Genomic DNA, 19883 nt, shown 5'->3' on the forward strand with positions numbered 1-19883 from the left:
CCTAACACAGTGCCTGGAACAATCTAGGCATCCCCTACAGTTTTGAATAAATGAATTTCACTGTTCTATTACCTGATATATCTAAGGGTCCTAAAGCAGTGTCATAGGCAGTTTAATGAAAATCTAAATTTGTATAAGTTCACCTAAATGGAGTAGGGGGATAAATACCAACTTAGTGCCGCAGTCTGGGCTCTCAGCAACTTAGTACATTATAAAATGTTTAATTACACAGGATTCCACATTGGGGTTGTGGTCATATTTACTGAACCAAATTAAGACACACGATCTGGTCACAGGGCAGAATGTTTTAAAAACAAGCTGTTTTGGAAAAGTCTGGCATATAATAATCACTACAACCATGAGGTACCACTTAACTAGCAAATGACAACTGAATGGAAAAATTATGTTTAACTCACATTTCCAGAATATAACCCATTTAGGGTGGATCTGCACTGGTGGTACAGAATGTTTGTCTTCTCTGGTGTATATTCCCTACTGTTCATTTTTATTCTTGCCACAGGGAAAGGATGTGAGGATGAGTATCTTGACATGAGAAAGGAGATTCCCCCCTTTCATTTTTTAGGGCAGGGTCTTGACTGTACTTGACCCCTCATCTTATTTTACAAGCATGGTACATTCTTTCATTGTAGCAAGAAGGAAGAATTTAAAGTCAGTTTCATAGTTGAACCAATACAATGAGGGAATGAGTTACTTAAAAATACATTTGAAGAATCTTTTGTGTAACATGAATAATTTCCCCTTAATTTATCTGTTTTAATTTCTGAGTTTTAAATAATAAGATTTCTAGCCATAGGGGAACACATAAAATTGTGCAGTTTAAGAATGACTTTCTGATTTTAATAGTCTTGTCTTGATTTTGTGAAAATGAGCAACTTAGGTAGTCTAATTATTTTTAAAGATACTTTTGCAGGCAGGAAACATTTCTGTTCAAGATGCATATATACATATATACATATACATACACACACATACTCTGTATTAGAGTATAATTCACTTGGGTGTTCTGAGATTCATGGAATTTATTAATACAAAGCAATCACATAAATAATGTAAAATGTAATTTTCAGTTTCAGACTATCAATCTTCCTTACCTATTCCCACTGCCTTTGCCCTTTGCCTGATTCAGATTCTTATAATATCGTAAATTATTATGAATATATTATAAATGAAATTCATTAAAAAAAATAAGTTAAATTATTCTTGAACACTGGATTTGAAAAGATCTCATTATCTATACCTTCTTTATTTGGAGATTTAGTTTTCTGTTTTTCTTTTTCTTTTTTTTTTTTCATCTTTGAATTACTTCTAAGGGAAGACCACTTGATCACAGGATGACTATAAGTATGTATAGGCCAAATGGAAATGCTTTGAAAAGCTGGCCGTAGGTTTCTACATGCCATGGAACATTACCTTTAGTGGTGCATTCTTGGCTTCAGGGAATTCCCTTTCATCCAGCCTCACCCAACGCTGTATGAATTGCTGAACCATAGGGTTTTCATTGTTGACAATCTGGAAACCTGTAATGTTGGCTCCCCCATGCATGACTCTTTCCAGCAAAATGTCAGTAAAACCCTGGAAAGACATTGAAAGGAAATCATGATCGTGAGGGTTATGTATTTCTACTCACCATATCTGTTAAAGTGTTAAGGATTAAATTAAAAGTTCCTTCTCTAGGGTCACATATTAGCAATGAAGAAAGCCTTGGATATGGAACTAATTCTTAGTTTCTGAAATAATAGGCATGATGGAGAAAATATGCATTTTTCCATTTTAGCGCCTCTGACTTTATTTAGTGTAGCTGCTATATGGACAAACATAAGTGACAACTTCAAGCAAATATTGTTTCATTTACCTATATTTTCAGCTTTTCTTATTTTAATAAAAATATAATGCTTTATGAAACTGGAGAATGTTGAACAAGTTTAACCCTAACAAGGGTTATAAAAACCTTTTCTTCAGTTAATGTGCCAAACACAGTAGATTGCTTCAGATTCTAGTGATGAGTACTTTAGACACTTGTGATTCACAAAAATACCAATGAGTGAAACTGACAGCTTGGTTGTATATGATGGTATAAACCCCAGGGTATGTCTTACATGTGTCCACAAATGAGTCTTGACATCTGCATAACATCCACCATTTTCTTCTTAATTTGCTCTGGTTACCATCTGGTGTCTCTGTCACCTAATCTTCCTGAAGTACTCTCCCCAGGGTTCACACCTAAGCCATCTCCACCTGGGCACCACCAGCTCCATTGGGTATTGCTGTCATCTGGGACGCTTCACTCAGAAATTTCTGCTAATTCTGTTGGCTACTTATCTCCTGCTTTCATTTGCTGTTAATGCATTAAGGCCCTTAATGGACTGAAGCCAGGTTTCTATTCATAAAGTAATGAGAAGAAATCTTCCTCCATTCTGTAGATTCCACCAAGCATTTTAATATAAAAAATTAATATTCAGAAATTTTGAAAGAAACATGCAGTGAACATCAGATTCTACTATTAATATTATCCTCTCCATCCATCAATCTGTTTTATTTTTGGAATTCTTTCATAATAAGTTGTAGACATTAGTACACTTCACTCTTAAAGACTTCAGCATGCAGGTCACTAACTAGAATTCAATGTTTATATACAGTTATTTTTCTTTCTTGCTTTTTGAGGCAACGTTTACACCCAATGTAATGCACAAATTTTAAATGTATCATTCAGTGAGTTTTGATAAATGTTTATATCAGTATTACCAAAATCCCTATCAATTCTTTAAAGTTTTCTTTTTTGCATTGTAAAAACATTTTATTGAAGTATAATAATACAGAAGAATGTACATATCTTTAAGTGTGTATGTGATGAATATTTATAAACTGACAGGTGCATGTAACCAATATTTAGAAGCTCCCCTTGTGTGTCTGTCCAGCCACTCCACCTCCATTTCTTGCCTTTTATATTTCTTTACATGAGTAAGTAGTCTTCAAAAATATTTTAATTGAACAGTTTTTTCAGTTATTACTTTCAGCCCCCTTCTTCTCCCTTTCATAAGTGTGATGAATCAAAAAAGACTGGACAAAGAGCCAAATAGTTTGTTTTGCATCACTGAGAATCACCCCTCTTTTCTGATAACAACAAAGTATTTAAATATTAATATTAACTTGTTATAATGAGTTTTCTTCCAAAGGCCTCCTTCATGAAGGAAACTACGACTCAATATATTCTCTCATTTGCTATATTCTGTACTAAAATCAGTAGAGAGGCGAACTTGGACTCCCATTCTCCAAATATACATACAAATAAATAACAAAGGATAAAACTTCAATGCATAGCTTTAATTCATTTACTGTGCCAAATCATATTTGGCAGTTAACAAATATTACACAAGAATGTGCACCAACTGTACACCTACCTGCTGTTAGGGTGAAGGGAGTACGCTCTGGTGCTTGGCCTATTGTGTTTTGTAGGCTAGAAAAATGGAACTCCCTTTCTTGAAAGGAGGTGAGAATGTTTCTGCTACTATCCTGGTTTCCAGGGTCAATGATCACAGGATGTATTAGAAAGTGGTATCTCTGACATTGATAAACAACACACTTCTATTTAGGTAAAACCCATAGCATGTTAAAATGTGAAATAAAAATAACAAAAAAGCACAGACAGAGGGAGAATTGATTCCAGAAATCTCACTTCTGCCATAAGGCCTAGAAGTGAGATTTGCCCTCAATCATCTTCATTTGCTTCCAGAAAGGTTCACCCTGTCACATAGGTCTCATATATTCCCACTTGGCTGTCTTCTCCAATAGGCATGTTATAATTTGGGAGGACATTTTCAGGTACATTATGCACTCATTGCTCTACCATATTTTAATCATAGCTTTGAGGACTTGGAAGTTTCTCAGCAAACCCATGTTTTGTGACAGATGTATCTGGGACTAAGTTCGGGCACACCTCAGACTGGATGTTTTTGCCCTATGACATGTGTCCACAGCTGCACAAATCAAATGCAGTAGGGTGGTCACTTCAACCTGTTCTTCTGGCCTGCAAGTCCTCTATACTACTAATTCTTACTGCTTGTCCTGAAAGCTTATTAGGTATTAAATGCAGAAATCACTAACACAGCCCCATTGACAAAGTGAAGAAAGCAGAAGTGAGGTAGAAAAAAAAAGGAATAACCAATATTTAGAGAGATTAAGGGTCAGATCTTTTTGCTAAATGGCAAGGGGTAGATCCTGATACTACTTCAACCTATGACCTATTTATGTTCATTTTGCTTGTTCATGATCTCTTGTCAGATTCTATGGCTTGAATGTCACTCTGGTGATTGGCATTTAGCTGCAGCAACCCACAGTCCTTGAGGTTGAGATAATTGAGGATGGATTTTTTCCTAAAGCCTGTGAAGTACTAGGAAGATGGAGGTTAGGACAGAATGTTGGCTAAGGTTCAAGAACTGGAATTATAGCTTTCCTACACTGCCATTATTTTAGGGCATCTCACCTATCCATACTCTTATTATATTTCCTCTTTAGTCTGGAGAACCAGAGTACTCATGATGGTCAAATCCAGGCCCAGTCTCTTAAAACCTCTCTAAAGACACTAAAAGAGATGATCAGTAGACTATAGATGGTCAAAAGAGAGAATAAAAAGGAAGAGGTCAGTGGTAAATGGAAGGAAGTTAGCAGAGAATAGATAGCTAAGGAGGAAGATTTTGCTGGCTCCTGCTCTGCCTCCTATATCTATAAATCCTGTATCTATTATGCTTTCAAAAATAATACATTTTTTCATTATTTCTAAAACAAGCTGCTAGAGTCCATTGTCATATACAACTATAATTGGTAAAGTTGTGAATCAACGCCTGAGATTAATCACAGCTTCAGTGAAATAACTAAAATAACAAAGCTGACCAGCAGACACAATATAAGTAGCCAGGAAATAAAGGAAGGGGAGACAGTGAGAGGAAAGGAGAATATAAATAAGAGTGCTGGCTCAAGGCAGGAATAGTAAGCCTGCTGTCCTTGTCTGCTATCTAAATTTTAAGGCCCTACACTTTTCCATAATGTACTATTAGATTTCTAGTCACTGGGCTGGGTACATACAATGCTCATGGTGTTTTTATTGAGGCCATGTATCTCTGAAATCAGTGTAAGGATACTAAAACAGAACAGGAGACCATAAGACACACAGAGTATATAAAAAGGAAATAAAATGGTAGTGGCAGGGAGGGAAATGGTAGGATGATGGAAGTTAGGAGAAGTGTTCTGATTCATGGGAGAGGTTGGCTGGCTACTGGTTCAATTTATCTACCTGTCTGATTAATTTAAGACATTTCACTTGTCTATGACTCTTTCCAGAATTCACTTATTGGTTGGCTACACAGAGACCTTGAGGGGGAATATTGTGGCTAAGTCTGTTCAAAGACTCTGTTCAGGCATTAACATAATAGAAGTGACCTTCAAACATATGAATGATAAAAGAGAAAAATAAAGGTGACAGACAAACTAAAAAGCTTCTTCTCAGCAAAAGAAACAACCAATGAGGTGAAGAGAGAGCCTACATTTTGGGAGCAAATTTTTGCCACATGCACATCAGATAGAGCACTAATCTCCAGGATATATAAAGAACTCAAAAAACTTAACACCAGAAACCCAAATAACCCAATCTATAAATGGGCCAAGGAGCTGAACAGATGCTTCTCAGAAGATGATATACAATCAATCAACAAATATATGAAAAAATATTCAACATCTTTAGAAATTAGAGTAGTTTTGATTTGCATTTCTGTAAGATTTCATCTCGTGCAAGTCAGAATGGCAGTTATCAAGAATACAAACAACAATAAGTGTTGGCAAGGATGTGGGGGAAAAGGCACACTCATACACTGCTGGTGGGACTGCAAACTGGTGCCACCAATCTGGAAAGTAGTATGGAGATTCCTTGGAAAACTTGGAATGGAACCACCATTTGACCCAGCTATCCCACTCCTCAGTTTATACCCAAAGAACTTAAAATCAGCCTATTATAGTAACACAGCCACATTAATGTTTATAGCAGATAAATTCACAATAGCCAATCTGTGGAAGCAACCTAGATGCCCTTCAATAGATGAATGGATAAAGAAACTGTGGTATATATGCATAATGGAATATTACTCAGCAGTAAAAAAGAATAAAATAATGGCATTTGCAGGTAAATGGCTAGAGTTGGAGAATATCATGATAAGCAAAGTAAGCTAATTCCTAGAAAACAAAGGCTAAATATTCTCTATGATAAGTGGATGCTGATCTATAATGGCAGGGGGACATGGGATAAATGGAGGAACTGTAATTGGGAAAAGGGCAGGGAGGGTGGGGAAGGGGGCATGGGGGCAAGAAAGATGGTGGAATGAGATGGACATCATTACCCTAGATACATGTATGATTGCACATATAGTGCGACACTACATCATGTACAACCAGAGAAATGAAAAGGTGTGCTGCAATTGTATACAATGAATCAAAATGCACTCTGCTATCATATATACCTAATTAAAATAAATAAATAAATAAGTAAATAAATAAAAAGAAAAAGGTGGCAGAAAGTTGTAGAAATTAAGAGGGTACAAATTCTAGCTGGGGGAATTTGGCTGACTCCTAGTTCACTTTCACCTCTTATCTAATTATTTGAATGCATTTCACTAGTTCACAACTCTTACCAGATTTCTGTTTAGAGTTGGCCACAAAAGGGTCTTAAATGAGAATATTGTGGCCAAGTCTCTTTAAAACCTTTGTGCATACGCTAGCACCCTCTCTAGTTTCCATCTTTCTAACACTAACGGAAGCTAAGGAGCTGAATAAGGGGCAGGAGTCAGCTGGCTCCTGGACTACTTTCTACCACAATTCAATCACGTAAAGCATATACTATTTTCCTTCACAAATTGCTACCTTATATTATGAAAAACCATAGTATATGAGGTTTGGAAACAGAGCAAAGATACTGATGGGAGTGGGGTGACCATGAAATATTTACCCAGCATGAGAACATGTAAAATGGAGTAAAATAAAATAGGACGAAGGAGAATCAGTGATTTTAGGATCTCAGTCAAGGACAGAAGATGACTGACTACTGGTCCTCCTTTATTAACATCCAAAAATATTGAGATAATACACATATTATACTATCTTGTTAAATATTTTTCATTGTGCAAGATACCCATAGCAGTGAAGGTGGTGAAGATGAGGCTGTGAATCCTTGGAAGCAATCTGAAGATGATAAAATGGTGGTGGTGGAGGAGGATGGTGGTAGGATGATGGAAGTTAGGAGACATAAACTGATGCAAAGACAGGAGTTAACTGGCTTATAGTTCTCTTTTGTGTTATTTCATTATTTTAAGGACTCTCATTTGTTTATATGCCAGTTAAACTTCTCCACTTGACCTTGGACTTAAAGGTGAGCATATTGAAGTGTAGCCTCTTCTAAAACCGTGAAAAGATGCTAATGCTACAGAAATGATAAAATATCCTTATGGAAAAAGGAGAAAATAAAATCAGGAATGTCATTGAATGAAATAAAAAACTTACAAGGAAACTGACAACTAAGAGGCAGAAGTAGCTTGTTCATAGTTTACTTGTTTCCATTCTAACATGCTTTGGAACATGTTATATTTATACTGTATATGGCTAGATTCAACTGCTGATACTTGACAATACAAGTTCCAAGTCACTTTGGTCTCTGGAGTGCTTTAGCAAAGAGTTTGCCAAAAAATATCTACAGGGGAAGAGAGTAAATGAAAAGAACAGGGAAATGATAAGAATAGGAATACCAGGAGACAAACTTTGTAAAAATGGCAGGAGTTGGCTGGTACTTGATGCTGCCTTTCTCCTATGACAATACTTTAAGGTATTTCACTTGTTTATAAAGGTATTTCACTTTCTAGGTTTTACTTTTTGAGCTGACTATGTACAGAAGAGCAGGTGAGAATATTTGGCCCAAACTCACTGATGTCATTATATTAATACCATAACAGAAATGACCACTGAGTACTTGGAACATAGAAGGGGAAATAAAACTAAGAATACTGGAAGATACAACAAAAGAGGGAAAGAATGACTAATGGATTGGAGATGGCTGACTCCTAGTTCACTTTCCCATCTAACATGGTTCAAAGTGTGTGGTGTTGTCTATAACATTTCTAGATTCTCTTTTAGAATGTGTAAATTCAGTCTACAGATACAGAAAATAAACTACACTATTTGGACCACTTTGGCAAAAACACCAATATAAGAGACCTTACCAACAAATACCCAAATGTAAGAGGGGGATAAAAGGAGTGGTTACAACAAAGAGGAGAATACTAAGAGAATTTATTTATTTATTTTTAATTAAAGGCAGGTATAGGAAGGTTTGTGTATTGCTTTGCCTCTTACCACAACATTTTTTTAAAAAAAAAATACTTATTTTTTAGTTTTGGGTGGACACAAAATCTTTATTTTACATTTATGTGGTGCTGAGGATCGAACCCAGTGCCTAGTGCATGCTAGGCAAGTGCTCTACCACTGAACCACAACATTTTAAGGCATTTCATTTGTCCATAAATGCTGCTAAGTTTCACTTGAGCTGACAAATTCCCTGTAGCTGAGAATATTTTGCTAAATCTCACTGATCTCTAAAAGAAATAAAACAGCCACTGATTACATGGGAAGTAGAAAGAGAAAATGAAAGTGGAAGGTCATGGGTAGAGTAAAGGAAAGTAAGAGAAGGGTGCTGAGTATCAGACAGGAGTTGGTTCACTCTTTGTTCATCTCTTCTCATGTAACATGGTTCAAAGCACGTTATCTTTTCTATAACACTTAGATTACATGAATGATATGTGTAAATACAATTGGTAGGTGCAGAAAACTGACATTAGGTTTTTTATAGACAACTTCAGCCAAAAATGTTAATATAGCTGAGATTATCACCAAATATACAAGGGTGAACAAAGAAAGGGCAGGATGTAGCAAGAGGGGAATACTAGGAGTCCAATTCTTTTTATAAATGGCAGGAATTGCCTGTCTCCTGGTTCACTTGCTTTCATTTAAATATATTTTAAAATACTTTTTCTGTCGCATATTTCTAGATTGAATGGTTGAGATGCACAAATAGACTATGTAAGATATAGGCGGGTGAGACTAGAATCTTTGAACAACTTCAGCAAAGACACTGATGTGGCAGAGCTGAGTAATGCATATTCACGATGTAGTATGCTAGGAATGAGCATCCTATGTTGGCAGACCATATTTTCCATGCAGGGCAGGAGTTTGCTGGCTCTTGATTCTATTTCACCTTCTATCATATTTTAGAGCATTTTACTTGTTCACAAGCTATATCTAGTTTTAATTTATTATCTTTTATGGTAATGGGTATTTGAACCTAAGGTGCTTTGCCACTGAGTATATTCCTAACCCTTTTAATTTTGAGACAGGGTCTCATCAAATTGCACGGACTGGCCTTCAACTTATTTGCCTCAGCCTCCCAAGTAGCTGTGATTACAGGCATGTGCTTGGCTAGTTTTAATTTCTTTTTTTTTTATTGGTTGTTCAAAACATTACAAAGCTCTTGACATATCATATTTCATACATTTGATTCAAGTGGGTTTTGAACTCCCAATTTTACCCCAAATACAGATTGCAGAATCACGTCGGTTACACATCTACATTTTTACATAATGCCCTATTAGTAACTGTTGTATTCTGCTACCTTTCCTATCTTGAACCAACTCCTTGCAGACCCAGAGATGGGAAGGAACATCTGGTTGAATTGACTAATGTAACAGAAATGGACACAAAGCATCTAGAAGGTAAAAGGTAAAATAGATGTGCAAAGACTATACAAAGAAGAAAAAGGATAAATACTCACTAAATTTAGGAGTTGGCTGATTCATGGTTCACCTCTTTTCCTTCTAACATGACCCAAAGCCCACTACTTTCCCATCATACACTGATAGATTCTATGGGTGCTATGCATAAACACAGGTACAGAAAACTGAGACTAGGTTCTTCAGATAACTTCAGCAAGGAACTAATATAACAGAGTTTACCAAAAAATATCCAGAATTTAAGAGAGTTTTTAAGAAGGCCAGGGTTGTGATAAGAAGTGTAATAAGAGTGGATTAGTTTTTTATAATGGGTTAGTGTTGGCTAGCTGTTGTCTTGCTTTCCTTCCTGTCACATCATCTAGAGGTACTATTTTACTTGGTTGAAAATGCCTCCAACGTTTTACTTCTCCCCAAAATCTGCAGAGATACAGGTAGGAATATTTTCCCCAGCTCCACCAAAATATATATAAATAAAATAATGCAATGGGAATGACTACCAAAAACCTGGAAGGAAAAGAGGAGAAATGAATAAGTGAAAGTCATGGGCAGAATGAAGTAAGGTAGGAGAGTAGTGCTGACTATTGGTCACCTGTTTGCCTCCTAAGTCGATTCAAAGTATGTTCTCTTTTCCATCACATATTGCTAGATTCTGTAGCTAATATAAGTAAGTACAGTTTGCAATGTATAGAAAACTGAGGTTGCAATCTCCCAACAATTTCAGCAAGGACACTGATGTAGCAGCAGTCACCACCTCATCTCCTGGAAGTAAAAAGGGCAAAGAAAAAGGGGATAAATAAGGGACCATTAAGAGACCATTTTTGTATGAGGGCAGCAGTTTTCTGCTCTGGATCCTGCCTTGTCGCCTATAACAACATTCTAAGACATTGTACTTGTTTACACTCTTGGTTTCATTACTTGAATTGATAACTTGCAAACTATGGGTGGGAATTTGAGTTCAAGTCCCAGTTAACTTTCTAGAAAGGCAAGAGTACAGTGGACACTAAGGAAAATGAAGCAATTAGAGGCAGTGATACAAAATTGGGGATCTTATCTAACAGCAGAAGTTGGCTGGTTTCTGGTCTCTATTCACATACTCAGTATTTTTAAAGCATTTCCTTTACTCATGACTTTTGGATATCTTTTTGTTCCTTTTGATGATATTTTCTTGAAGTTTGCTATCAAAATTCTTCACTTTTGAGAATTTTGATCCCCTGCCTTCTCTATACACTGCAAAAAGTTACTATAACAAAATTTACAATCCAGCATCAATCTCTAACAGGTTATGTTTAAGGAGTTAATAATAAGCACCTCTTGCTAAATGGTTAGTTTCCTAGTTCCTGGCCAATTATTTTCTCTCATATTATGATCTACAAGTGGGACTTGCCATTCTATTATTTTGAGAATTTTAAGTCCCTGGCTTTCCTGAAGCTTTTATAAAATTGCCTGCATATATTTTTATCACCCAAAAGCTATTTGGTAATAGTGGAAAAGGGAAAGAGTGGGGGTAAGATGCAGACAGATTTTAGGAGAGAGCTTCTGGTTAACAGGTAGAATTTCTTGCCTCCCATTTCCTTTTTTCCCCAGGATCACAGCATTAGTGATGGCCATCCACAATATGCTATGTAGGAAATTGAGAGACCCTGGTTTCCCCAAATGGTAAAAAACCTACTAGAGAAATGAAAAATTGTGCTCCATTTATATAATATGAATCAAAATGCATTCTGCTGTCATATATAACAAATTAGAACAAATAAAGAAATAAATTAAAAATAAATAATACTCAAACTATTTTTAGGAAAAAAAACCTAATGAAGCAGAGCTAGTCTTTCAATAACCAGAGCCAAGCAGTAAAAGAGGAAAGAGATGGAGTTGCAAAGGGTAGGGAACAGTAGAGGAAGAATAGAGACACTAGTCTGTAGTCTGTGTCTGCCAGCTACCATATTATTCTCCATAGCCAGCTACCTCAGATTCTACTCCTGAAGGTGCCTCTTACTGGTCCCCCTATCATGTGGCCTTTTCCAGAATGTTACAATATCATTCCTTCTCTCTGACAGAAACACCCATGAAGAAGATATAGTTCCCTCAGCCAATAGTTCTCTAATCATTTCTATAAGGCCTTCTCATGTCAGACATATTTTAACTGTCACTCAGGTTTCCATTATCTGTTATCCTACCACAACTCCCCCATCCAGGCCCTGTCTCATCTACACTACTTCAATAGATCTTATACTCTATCACATCATGCTGTTTTAAATCTTGGTATCTTTGTATGTTTTCCTTTTCTAGAAAGCGCTCCTACTTTATCACTTATAATTCCAGGAATTTCTATTGAAACTTCCTTCTTCAAGAACCCTTCTTGCTTTCTATTAATGATATTTTGAGTGAAAAATCATACATTTATAGAGTATAGTGTGATGTTTTGATACATATGTACAATGTAGCATGATTAAATCAAGATAATTAATATTTACCACCTCATTTACCTATTAATTTCATGGAGAGACATTTGAAATTTATTCTTTGAAAGAGACAATATATGATTATTGACTGTAATCACTCCACTGGTCAATAGACCACAAAACCTATTTTTCTTGTCTGAAACTTTGTACCCATTTCTTCCCTTCCCATCCATACTAGCTTCTGGTAACTATCATTCTACTCTCTACTTCTATAAGTTCAACTTTTTTTAGATTCCACCTATGTGAGATCACACAGTATTTGTCTTTCTGTGCCTGGCTTATTTCACGTAGCATTATGTCTTCTAGATTTGTGCATGCTATCACAAATGACAGGATTCCCCTCTTTTAAAGGCTGAACATTCACACATTACATTTTCTTTCTCCATTTGTCCACCAATGGACACTTAGATTGATATCATGCTTGGTTATTGTCAATAAAGCTACAATGAATGTGGTTATGCTGTATCCCTTTAATATATTGGTTTCATCTCCTTTGGATATACAGATGGTCCCCAACTCAATGATAGTTAGACTTAAATATTTTTTATCTTTACAACAATGCAAAAAGTGATATGCATTCAGTAGAAACCATATTCACAATTTTGAAGTTTGATCTTTACGTGAACTAGCAATATGCAGTATGATACTGTCTCATAGTGCTAGGCAGTGACAGTAAGCTGCATCTCCCAATCAACCACATGATTATGAGGGGAAAATACTCATATGTATAGTAAATTGTGTTGCTAAGCTATAATGTTTGGTAGGTTAGGGGTATTAAATGCATTTTCAACTTATCATATTTTCAACTTAGGGTGAGTTTATTGGGATGTAACCCCATTGTAAGTCAAAGAGTATCTGTGTATCTAGAAGTAGAAATACTGGATCATATGATAATTCTATTTTTAGATTATTTGAGGAAACTCCATATTGTTTTCCATAATGGATGTACTATTTTACATTTCTACTAACAATGTATAACAGTTCTCTTTTCTCTGCATTTTCACCAACATTTTCAATTAGTAAGATAATGGCTAAGAATTGTCCAATATCAAATTTATCTTTATATCTTCTACCAAAAGTTGTGTTCCTTTCTTTTAAGCCATGATCACATAGCTCTTCTACATTTTGATGATTGCTATGTACTGTTGTCTTGTTTATTATTGTAAGCCTTCCCATGCCTTTTGTTCAATAAGTATATTTGTATACCCAATAATGTTATTGCTAAGTGACTCCAAGTTTCAAAGTTCCCTGTTGTGCTAAGTGATATTTTTTGTTAAGGCCATTTTATTATTTCACAGGGATTTTCATAATTAAAGGTGATGTTTAGATATTCAATGACTTTTGTGTGCTTAGACTAAACTTATCAAATTCAAATTCTGCTTGAATTTCACAAATTCTATTTGGTTGAAATCAATTGGCTAATTACCACAGTGGTATCCTTTCCTTTAGCTGTGCCAGTAAACTTTGTGTGTAGAGGGAAAATATTAAGCAGAGATAGACTGCCGTCAATCCTACTGCTCATAGATAGGTGGATCAAAACTCTGATTTTTCTCTTTCTACATACTAAATAGCTATACTATTTTGTGGTGCTGGAGATGAGACCTAGGGCCTTGCTCATGCTAGGAAAATGCTCTACCACTGCATATGTCCCTCAGCCCCCAACATTTATACATTTGGTTATTTGCCTCTCTGTAACAATGGCAATGTTTGTTGGAAATATGGGTGTAATTTCCAGAAGGGATTACTTTGAGAGGGAAGCTACTCATTTGGATTTTGCCATACTTCATCAACTGTATTACTTCTCAATCACATCATATCTGTTTGATCTAGTGCACTGTTGCTTACAATAAAACCAATGTGACCTTCATGCCTGAATAGTTCATGCAGGGCCTTGTAAACTACCCTTGGATAATTCTCCAAGGCCATATTTCACACAGAAAATGAACAACTGACATCCAAACATAGATTGTCCCTGATTTGAGAATAGGCAGACAACTCAGACTTGGAAAGATTCAAATGACTTTGGTTTTATCCTATCTTCCTTGATTTATACACACTGCAATTTATTTCCCTTTTGGTAATGTGGCTAATCAAGTGTTGGAAATAAATATATTCAAGGCTCACTTGTAGAGCACTTATTTTCAAGATGTTATATGGAGATTTCATTCATATAGTGCTATTCTTAGGATGCATTTTGTACATAGAGGAAAATAGACAAGATAAGTTGGGTGACTTTCATTGAGTTGATAGATGATGGGTGAGGAATAGAAAGATGGTTTGCCTACAGGAAAGATAAAAGCAGTAGAATGAGGGCTGGAAGGCTGCCAAAGACAACTATTTCACAATTTGGATGAAGGCTGGCTCTGTCTTTAGTGCTATTTGAATTGTTCATCTGGGTGATGCGTCAATATGGAAATGCATAGTAATTATGGTGACTCAAGTTATCAGATTTTTAAATGAAAGACACAAGTCTTTTTCTAGAAAGCAGGTCCATCCTCCAGGGAGGGCATAATGTATAGAGTGAAAGATTACAACATACAAATTAGCACTTGATTACAGGTTCCTTATATTGTTCACTAACCGTTCCATTCTCTAATCCAATCAAGGACCATACTTTAAAATCTTCTAAGTGCCAGCTATTGGTTTATTGGTGAGCCCTATCAAACTTGGTCACTGCCCTCATGGCAATTCAGTCTATTTGGAATGTTTTCTATGAATAAACAACTAATTATAACTTCATTTAAGTGCTATTAGAGGAGAAATAGCCTCTATTCATTTTTTTACTATCAGTTTTATTGAGATATCATTTATATGCCATAAACTTCATCCATTTGACACTGATCTTTTTTTTTAGTACAGGGATTGAACCCAGGGGCACTTGACCACTGAGCCACATCCCCAGCCCTATTTTGTATTTTATTTATAGACAAGGTCTCACTGAGTTGCTTCGTGCCTCCTGTTGGCAAGGCTGGCTTTGAACTCATGATTCTCCTGTCTCAGCCTTCTAAGCCATTGGGATTATAGTTGTGCACCACTGCACCCAGCCACATTGATCTGTTTTTAAAGCATAAATTGGATCCTGTGATTTTCTGGCTTGAAATTCTTCAATGGCTTTCCAATGTTGTTGAAAAAGCTAAAACTCTTTAACTTGGCTTAATAAAGCCTTATATATCTGTCCTGTCTCTGTTATAACCAAAATTGTCTTCTGATAGAAGGTATCAAGCTCTCTTCTGCCTCAGGACCTTGGCATGTGATATTCCTCGTGCACAAACTTGCCCTGATTCCCTTTCTCCATGTAGCTGCATCTTTCTTACTTTTTTTGATCATTATTTTGAAATCACCTTTTCTAAAAGACCTTCTATGGCCACACGAGGCAGAGTACTGAACCCCCACAGTACATTCTCTTCATTTCCAGTCTATCCCCATGCCAATTATCATAAGCTGTGCAAGTCTGGCCTGACTAATATAAGTTTCTCAAGGACACTATACTTTGTCTACCTTGCAGTAGAGTGAACAAAGTTTTTGGTATATAAGCGATATATAGCGGGGAAAAAAAAACCTCACTGTAAAGAACTTTTAAGTAGTGTGCATATGAAAATTGGTGCTGATTCACTGTTACCAGTCTGAGATGATATAAGGAAACAATTTGAGTTAAGTAAGTCTTTATCACCCTTTATAGGAGTTTGACATGGTAATATTATAGCCATTGAATGCAATACTAAAAAGATTTTCTTCTTTATTTTGTGTATTTAGTTTTTTAAGTAATTTATTTTTGGTGAAGTTTTATTGGTCCATGAAGATTTTTTTTTTGGGAAAAAACCTATCCATCTTCATAAATAGTTTAAAAAGCACTGTTTTAAAGGACATGATCTACAAGCCTTGGGGAGAAGATGAAATTCTTTTAATACATCTTGTTAGAACACTGGGCAGGAAGTGATCTTTCCTTGTTTATTTCAGGCAGGAGGAAGAGGTAAGGGTAGGATAGAAAGGGAGGAGATGGGGTAGGGGGGAGAAGAGGAAAGTATTGGTTTACTATAATGGAGGCATTTTGGGAGAGGGAGAATGAATATTTCAAAGTTGGCTACTTAAAACTGACAAGTGCTTGTGGCATTCTAAATGCGTGGTTAGAAGTTGGATTCCTGCCCAATCCTCGCATTGTCATCACATTCCCTTGGTATTCTGCTTACCCTATCTCCATTTGGAGAAGAAATTGAATCCTGACCCACCAGAGAGGTTGTGTACCCAAGGGAGGTTGCTAGGTTCCCTGACACTGGTGACCAGTGGGAGTGTTTTCCCTCAAAGCCCACCACCCTTGCCTGCAAAACTCATTGCTCCAGCCCAATGAGCTCTGTGTCAGCATGCCATCTGCTGTGATGTCAGTGATCACAACATGTGACTTTGAGCATTTTAATTTTTATTTAGAACATTGAAAATGGGAGAACAAAGGAAGGGAAGGTAGTGAACAGAACAAGAAGATCTGGAAGGGGAAGAGAACAGAAGGGAATAGTTGTTATTGGCAAGCAAAACAGCATGACTCAATCTCATTCAAATTTATTTTCTCTCTAAACACAGGCCCTTCTTTGTTCAGGTACATTCTGAGAACTTGTAAGCCCCAGAGAAAAATTCATTTCTTCAAGCTTAGGTTATTTCAAGCTTAGGCTATCTCTTTGGGTTGTGTTTTATGCGGAATGCTTTTGTCTTAGTAAAATTTGATGAAACAAAAAGGTTTCATGATATCATCTAGTATCCCACTATTATTTCCTGGCATACTAATAATGTGAATGAGGTGGATGGGGAGGGAAGAGAGAAAAGAGAGAAAGAAAAACAAATGAGATGAGATAGAGATTGTTTGTGCATGTATGTATGCACACACTCATGAATATGGGGGAGAGAATGAGAAGAAGAGGGAAGGTAGCAGACAGAAGGTAGTGATGGCAATGCAATTGATGCCAGTTGACATTCATTTCGTGTTGGACAGCTTTCAAATCCAGATTCACAAAACTGTCCTTGTTTTTAAAACCCATTTATCTCTGATCTCTTCACTCTCATAAATTTATAACTTATGTTTCATTAATTTACAGTCATGTCTTTACAAATACTCTTACATGACCTTTGTAGGGCGGGCCTCTTGTCTTATTAAGATGCTTAGGTGGGTCAAATGGGAAGAACAAGGTGCTCTACCAAGTATCTAACCAACTTGAATTGGTAAACCTAGCTTGGCAATGGATTATTTATGAGACTTGAGGCAAGTATCTTTTCTGAGTCCACTTCCTGATCTGGAAATGGCTTGGGGATATGGGTAGGCAAGAAGTCTCTCCTCATGGAAATTCTCAGATAATCAAATGAGAAATCAGAAGAAAACAACTAGCACAGCAGGGAGTAGTCTAATATATGTCATCTTCTCTTTTCTCTCTGAGCAGGAGCACAATGACCAGCGTGATTCCCTGCTCCTGTTTCTCTCTACAGCCGACAGCTGACATTACCTAACTTCTACTTATAGGGGCAACAACTGTCACCAAGTCTGGGACTGGACTTGGCCTAGGCAGTGCTTAACTGGTACAGCACTTAGTGAGCCCTGCTATAGCTTGTGTTCTTTCATGAGCACCTCAATTGGTTGAATATTTTGGTCTTAAATTTGGGAGTACCAAACATCTGTTGTTAGACCATCTCAACCCACATCCATTTCACCTTTTGTCAACTGCTAGAATGTTTTGATTGATTCTTCAGATCCTAATCTCTGTTTAAAACGTGTACTCACACCCTTCTTGGCTTTTGCCCATCTGGACTGATTTTCCAACTTCAGTCTGCCTTAAGACTTTATATCTCCAAGGATAACAGGGCTCTTGTTTTGCTCCCCTATTTGTATCCTCAGCATTCACCCAGCTGCTGTATCTACACTCTTTATCCTGGCCTACTTTGGTCCAAACTGATCTCCAAGAAGGAAGAAATGTAGATCCAGAAGGGGCCTTGGAGTGTTTTCTAAACTTCAGTCATGAGTATGCCCCTTTGCACTTTTTAAAATGCATTGGTATAAGGGCTGGGGATGTGGCTCAAGCGGTAGTGCGCTCGCCTGGCATGCGTGCAGCCCGGGTTCGATCCTCAGCACCACATACAAACAAAGATGTTGGGCCTGCCGAAAACTAAAAAAATAAATATTAAAAAATTCTCTCTCTCCCCCTCTCTCTCTCAAAAAAAAAAAAAACTTTAAAAAAATAAAATACATTGGTGTACCATCTGATTTATAATCTACTTAATATTTTTCTTTACACTGGCCACATTTTTAAAACCTAAATATCTGCTTTAGTCTCGTTCTAAGGAAAATCACATTTTCTGTGGAATATAATTTTTCTACTATACATTTAATGTAAGCTCAAAACTACTAAGTTAAAAAGAAGTTTTGCCACATGCTACCCATTATCATCTTATGTATAAATAGAACATTTTGAGAACTAGTGATCTGGTTTAACTCTACATTTTCAAAATTAAGAAATAGGTTCAGACAAGTTTGGCTTACCATAAAGTTAGTTAAATGAATTTTTGGGATTCAAACCTGTCTTCTAGCTTCTAGTAAAGTGCTTTTTAAAAAAAATATTTTTTTAGTTGTTGATAGACCTTTAATTAATTAATTTATTTATTTTATGTGGTGCTGACGATCGAACCCAGTGCCTCACACATGCCAGACAAGTGCTCTACCACTAAGCCCCAGCCCCAGCCCCAGTAAAGTGCTTTTTTTTTTTTTTCATAATGCCACACTGCCTGCCTCCTTTGCATCTATTCCTAATTTTAGTCTAGGGTTCTGTGTACAGTGATTGAGTTATCAATAATGACAAAAAAATTAAATCATGATACATAACATCCCTGGCAATGGCAGTGTAAATGATCCTAATCCAAGACCTTGACATGAGAGAAAGAGGCTGCTTGACTGACAGCTTGTGTATATGTTGGTCACTTCTGGGATTACAGCAGAGAAACCCCACTGCCTTAGAGTCCTGGAAGAGAAAACAACAATTAATTATAGAACAAACCCTAAAAAGAAAAGACATCACCAACTGATACGAAGTTTGTAAGAGACTTACTTGCTCTATTCTGGCCTGACCAGATCACATCTCTGGCCTGTGGTCCTGGTAGAATCTTTTTTCTCTTCCAGGGATTTCAGCAAGTTAGAGTTTTGAAGTTTGTTGTCTGCTCTGAAATTTACACCCAGACTTCTCGAAGGCCTTTGTTGAAGCATTCATGGAATATCCAAGTCTTCTCATTTAGGATACTACTAGGGAAGGTCCATGTAAAAGAATATAGAAGTCTTTGCCAGATAGATGGAGCTCACTATCAAAGGGGACACTGGAGCTATGGTAAGATGATTCTAGGAAGATTATTTAGGCAGTGTGAGTGTTCTTGAATTTGTACTTGTAGAAGAAAGGAGTGGCTCTGTGCTGTTGTAACACCAAGACTCAGATTAGAATTTGCTCCCCTGTATATATATATTCATCCTCAGCTTTCACCCAGCTGGCTCATCTTGAAAGGCCAGATGGCTCATCTTGAAAGGAAACATCTTCTTAGCTCTACTTCCCTTTTTGACCATCCAAATGAC

General features: G+C 36.6%; 1 protein-coding gene across 7 annotated transcripts in view; it reads right to left on the reverse strand.

Moving 5' to 3' along the window:
- Positions 1-19883, reverse strand: part of Gria3 (glutamate ionotropic receptor AMPA type subunit 3) — a 280239-nt gene that overhangs the window by 95448 nt on the left and 164908 nt on the right. For all 7 annotated transcript variants that reach the window (XM_058571555.1, XM_058571572.1, XM_058571563.1 and 4 more), the window contains one exon: positions 1432-1593. In XM_058571555.1, the coding sequence (XP_058427538.1) occupies positions 1432-1593 (162 nt within the window). The remainder of the gene's footprint in view (positions 1-1431; positions 1594-19883) is intronic.

Source organism: Marmota monax, unplaced genomic scaffold (genome assembly GCF_021218885.2).
Source record: "Marmota monax isolate L192 unplaced genomic scaffold, Marmota_monax_Labrador192_F-V1.1 WCK01_AAM20220418_F8-fsc00054, whole genome shotgun sequence".
NCBI classification, from domain to species: Eukaryota; Metazoa; Chordata; class Mammalia; order Rodentia; family Sciuridae; genus Marmota; species Marmota monax.